At 62.3% G+C, this 5,251-nt stretch overlaps 1 protein-coding gene across 1 annotated transcript; it reads left to right on the top strand.

Moving 5' to 3' along the window:
- On the top strand, positions 1-3,588 carry LOC139039067 (retinitis pigmentosa 1-like 1 protein). The gene is made up of 4 exons (XM_070478965.1): positions 1-86; positions 306-948; positions 1,059-2,139; positions 3,509-3,588. The coding sequence occupies exons 1-4, from the start codon at positions 1-3 to the stop codon at positions 3,586-3,588; spliced, it is 1,890 nt and encodes a 629-aa protein (XP_070335066.1).
- The last annotated feature ends 1,663 nt before the right edge of the window (positions 3,589-5,251 follow it).

The raw sequence follows: 5,251 nt of genomic DNA, 5'->3' as shown, positions 1-5,251 counted from the left end.
ATGAAAACGGCCGCCTTCAGAGAGACCCTGACGGCCCATGGCCCAGTCCGTGTTCCATCTGAAAAGGACCGAAGCGCGGCTGAGGGGTTAGGGTTCATCTTGGGGGCCGCAGCTCCTGAACCCTCGGGGCTCCCAGGAGGAAGGGTCACCTCCAAATAAGCCAGACGCCCTCACCCCTCCCGTGGTCGCACGTAGGTTGGATAGAGGGGCTGCGAGCAGTTCCTCGGGAGGCCTGGGCCGCCATGAGGCAGGCCAGCTTTCAACTGAACACGCTCAGGCCACGGGGGGCTCAGCCGTGTTCCCAGGGCCACCTCGCCCAGCGTTCCTCCCAAAGCCCTCACTGTTCCCGGGGCGGAGCTGCCTCGGCTCCTCTCACAGGCGGAGGAGGCCGCCGGGCCCTCACAGGCGGAGGAGGAGGGGGAGGCCGCCGGGCCTCACAGGCGGAGGTGGAGGCCGCTGGGCCTCACAGGCGGAGGAGGGGGAGGCCGCTGGGCCTCACAGGCGGAGGAGGAGGGGGAGGCCGCAGGCCTCTCACAGGCGGAGGAGGAGGCCGCCGGGCCCTCACAGGCGGAGGAGGAGGAGGCCGCAGGCCTCTCACAGGCGGAGGAGGAGGCCGCCGGGCCCTCACAGGCGGAGGAGGAGGAGGGGGAGGCCGCCGGGCCTCACAGGCGGAGGAGGAGGGGGAGGCCGCCGGCCTCTCACAGGCGGAGGAGGAGGCCGCCGGGCCCTCACAGGCGGAGGCGGAGGCCGCCGGGCCTCACAGGCGGAGGAGGAGGGGGAGGCCGCCGGGCCCTCACAGGCGGAGGAGGAGGGGGAGGCCGCCGGCCTCTCACAGGCGGAGGCGGAGGCCGCCGGGCCCTCACAGGCGGAGGCGGAGGCCGCCGGGCCTCACAGGCGGAGGAGGAGGGGGAGGCCGCCGGGCCCTCACAGGCGGAGGAGGAGGGGGAGGCCGCCGGGCCTCACAGGCGGAGGAGGGGGAGGCCGCTGGGCCTCACAGGCGGAGGGGGAGGAGGCCGCCGGGCGCTTCAGGGAGGAGGAGGCCACCGGGCCTCTCACAGGTGGAGGAGGAGGCCGCCGGGCCCTCAAAGGCGGAGGAGGAGGGGGAGGCAGCCGGGCCCTCACAGGCGGAGAAGGAGGAGGCCGCCGGGCCCTCACAGGCGGAGGAGGAGGCCGCCGGACTCTCACAGGCGGAGGAGGAGGCCGCCGGGCCCTCACAGGCGGAAGGGGAGGCCGCCGGGCCCTCACAGGCGGAGGAGGAGGGGGAGGCAGCCGGGCCCTCACAGGCGGAGAAGGAGGAGGCCGCCGGGCCCTCACAGGCGGAAGGGGAGGCCGCCGGGCCCTCACAGGCGGAGGAGGAGGCCGCCGGACTCTCACAGGCGGAGGAGGAGGCCGCCGGACTCTCACAGGCGGAGGAGGAGGCCGCCGGGCCCTCACAGGCGGAAGGGGAGGCCGCCGGGCCCTCACAGGCGGAGGAGGAGGGGGAGGCAGCCGGGCCCTCACAGGCGGAGAAGGAGGAGGCCGCCGGGCCCTCACAGGCGGAAGGGGAGGCCGCCGGGCCCTCACAGGCGGAGGAGGAGGGGGAGGCAGCCGGGCCCTCACAGGCGGAGAAGGAGGAGGCCGCCGGGCCCTCACAGGCGGAAGGGGAGGCCGCCGGGCCCTCACAGGCGGAGGAGGAGGCCGCCGGACTCTCACAGGCGGAGGAGGAGGCCGCCGGACTCTCACAGGCTGAGGAGGAGGCCGCCGGACTCTCACAGGCGGAGGAGGAGGCCGCCGGGCCCTCACAGGCGGAGAAGGAGGGGGAGGCCGCCGGGCCCTCAAAGGCGGAGGAGGAGGGGGAGGCAGCCGGGCCCTCACAGGCGGAGGAGGAGGAGGCCGCCGGGCTCTTCAGGGAGGAGGAGGCCACCGGGCCTCTCACAGGCGGAGGGGGAGGCCACCGGACTCTCACAGGCGGAAGGGGAGGCCGCCGGGCCCTCACAGGCGGAGGAGGAGGGGGAGGCCGCCGGGCTCCACGGAGGAGGAGGAGAAGGACGCCGCCGGCCTCTCACAGGCAGAGGAGAAGGAGGCCGCCAGGCTCCACGGAGGAGGAGGAGGAGGCCGCCCCGGGGGGCGGCAGGCACTCGAGCCCGGCCTGCAGACAAGGTCTTTCCCGGACCCAGGGAGATTGGACGGTGGCCCTCCCCTGGGTCACACACCAGAATCGTCTGAGAAGTTCTCTAAGACACGCCCTGTGTCTCGGGGAGACACAGAGACAAGCCTGTAGCCCAGGCAGACGGGTCAGACAGGCTGGGGCCCGCGGACTTCTTAGAAGGCTCCGGGTTGTTCTAAGGCGCGGCCCAGACACGGACCCCTGCTGAAGACCCTGCACCAGACTTGACAGAGACTTTATAAACCGATTCACTCGAAGAGAGATCCCATTACACTGCCGACTCTTTGTGTCTTCTTAATGACCAAAGAGACAAGCGGGTGAGATGAGATTTTTCTAATTACACATCAATTGGACTTCTCAAACTTCATTTCACAGCTCTGTCTTGAAAAAGCAAGCATTGCATTAAACCTACAACACACGTGGCCGATGCAGAGGGTCACCGTCAATGGCAGCATCTCTCCTGGTGCCCTGGGGACTGTGGTGACCTCCTGGTGACCAGTGACACGGCCACTGGAGTCAGCCAGTGTCACGAGAGGGGAGCAGCTGAGAGCAGCCACCCCCAGCCCCTCGGCATGAGATTTAACCGCCACTGTCTTGCCTGTTGGAAATGAGGACGCTGCTTCCAGATTCCTTGGGGACAGAGTTTGGGGACCTTCATCCAGGGCACCACAGAAGGACAAGTGCCCAGGCCTCTGTGTTTCTGGGGCGGGGGGGTGCTAGCAGACAGAAGGGAAGCCATGCTGGGGGCGTCTGGGGCTGTCCTTGGGCCTCAGCTGGGACAGGTTGGGCAGGGCCGCCATGTTGGACTCCATGAAGCCCGGCTCTGCCCAGGTTCACAACAGGGAAATTGCAGAGCTGGGTCCCACTGGGCCCGAAGCTGTGACCTTGGGGATTCAGCTAGGCAGCTGAATTAGTGGACAGCTGAAGTGCCTTTGTTTGTTTGTTTTTCATTTGTTAAAAACAAAGGAAAATTCCAAACCGCTAGTATGGTGAGACCGACCTGGGCCCTGGACCTGCAGAGAGGCGCCGGCCCTGGAAATGGGCTCGAGTTGGCCATGACAAGGACTCGGGCCTCCAAGTTTACTCTCAGGGCAGTAGCACAGCTCAAGTGGGAACTCGGGTCACCTGGCTGAACCGAAGCCCAGGCTGGTCCCTGAGACGGTGTGAAGCAGGCTGCTCCCGGGCCTCTGAGACAGCACCCCCCAACACTGTCGTGTTTGGGCTGGGAGCCTGTCGCGGGGCGGGGGCAGAGACGCGGTGAGCAGCCGCCTGGCCTTGGCCGGGAAACCGAGATGTTAAATCACTCTGCGAACTGCCAGCCTGCTGCCAGCTGCATTCCTTGACAGCGCATGTTCCCCTAAGGCCCGAGCGCGCCGGGCTGGCTGGAACGCAATGCGGCTCCACCAGGCAGGACCACGGCGGGCCTTTTCCTGCTGCGCTAGGCGGGGAGCGAGTGAGCATTTCTGCCCCCACTCAGCATCTCCCAGGAGGTGCTCACCTCCTAAGAAGGATGCTACCCACTGAGCCATCCAGAGCGGGTAACTGAGAAAATTGTTAATAAAACACATGCCAAGAAAAAGAATGCAAATTACAGGCTGCTGTCTGGGCTGGGTGGGCTTCTCTGGCTTCAGGAAAAATAGAACAAGATGGTGATTTTTTTCTCGGCCCGAAGGGCGTCATACCCAGAGCACCACCAGCTCTCCCGTTCTAACCAGTGTCTCGTGGACACCTGTTTAATAGTCCGATACTCATACTGACAAGCCACCAGTGCCGCTCTGTAGATAGATTCTCCATTTCTTTGGCAGAACTGATTTTACAATGCTGATGTGCCCTGACGTGGGTGAGGAGGGAGTACGATTGATACCATTTTTCTACCATAAGTACAGTTTGGGGGGTTCTCACTTGGAATGGCTCAAGAAGCTGTGTGTTAATGATCAGTCACTTAGGAGGCATGGTTGCTACAAGCCCGCGGGCAGCACCGGGGCCTGGCCCTTCCCAGCCTTGTGGAAATTAACCTTGTTTGGTGAACAAATGGGCAACGATCTTTTTCTCCTGAACCAGACAGAGAAGGGGCGAGGGAAGACACAGGGAGGCTAAGAACCAAGAATTTCGTCAGTTAAAGACTCTTTCTCAAACTTGCAAGCTGAAAAGGTTTTTCTGAAGAGTTCCAAGCATGTTTTTGCAAGACATTAAAAAAGAAGAAGAAAGGTTAAGTCTGAAAATTGTAGTTTGGCCCAATATTCCCCTGAACTCAATGCATTACTTGTGGTATTTTTGGAAAAAGAAAGGAATTTTGCTTTGAAAATGTCACACTCCAAAGAAGTTTTCGTAAGTTGTTTGTAGGGGAGTTGACTCCTATTTGGTTGAGTGGATGATCTGAGTCTTCCTTTAAAGATATTTCAAACTATTCCAAACAGTCTCTCTCCCTGGTTTTGCTTTTGTTTTTCCAAACAACAGAAGACCTACCAGTAAATCAGGGTGGCAGGGAAGACATTTCTATATAAATGGAGAAATAATAATTACAAAAATGTTAAGACACTGAGGGTCATGCCAGATCATCTCCTCTAAAGATCTGCCCACGAAGCTTCTGAGGAGGAGCCAGCCTTGGGGTGACTTGGAGCTTCAGGGAAGGATTGCCATCCACGACTGTCCTGGAAAAGGCACTCTGCGGCTGTCTATTCTTCCCCCTCAAATGGCCCGGCTCCCTCCTGCCCTTGGGGGTGCTCAGAGAAGAGAGGAGAGACTGTCGTGTCCCCCCTTGTTTCCTTGGCGTCGGGACACTCTTGGTGCCCAGGCCTGCGAGCTCCGGCAGTTCTAACGGGGAGCCTGCCAGAAGCGGAAGGAACCAACCTGCCAAAGCTCCCGGAAGTGGGGGAACAGGCTTTTGATGAGGGGGGGAGACAGCTGTATGTGTGAGGTGCTGATGCGGCAGCTGCGATTGTGAGCACAGGCATGACCACCACGCCACTTGCACCGCCTCTTCCAGAGTGAGGGCGGCTCCCTGCTCTCCAAGTGGAGCGTGATGCTGAGTCTGACTGCAAGACTGTGGATGATCTGATCTAACCCCTCGCTTTAAAGACCGGAAGAAACTAAGAGACCAAGGAT

This window comes from Odocoileus virginianus, chromosome 17 (assembly GCF_023699985.2).
Source record: "Odocoileus virginianus isolate 20LAN1187 ecotype Illinois chromosome 17, Ovbor_1.2, whole genome shotgun sequence".
NCBI lineage: Eukaryota > Metazoa > Chordata > Mammalia > Artiodactyla > Cervidae > Odocoileus > Odocoileus virginianus.
The sequence above is the reverse complement of the archived record's forward strand: the minus strand, read 5'-3'. Positions and strand labels throughout refer to the sequence as shown.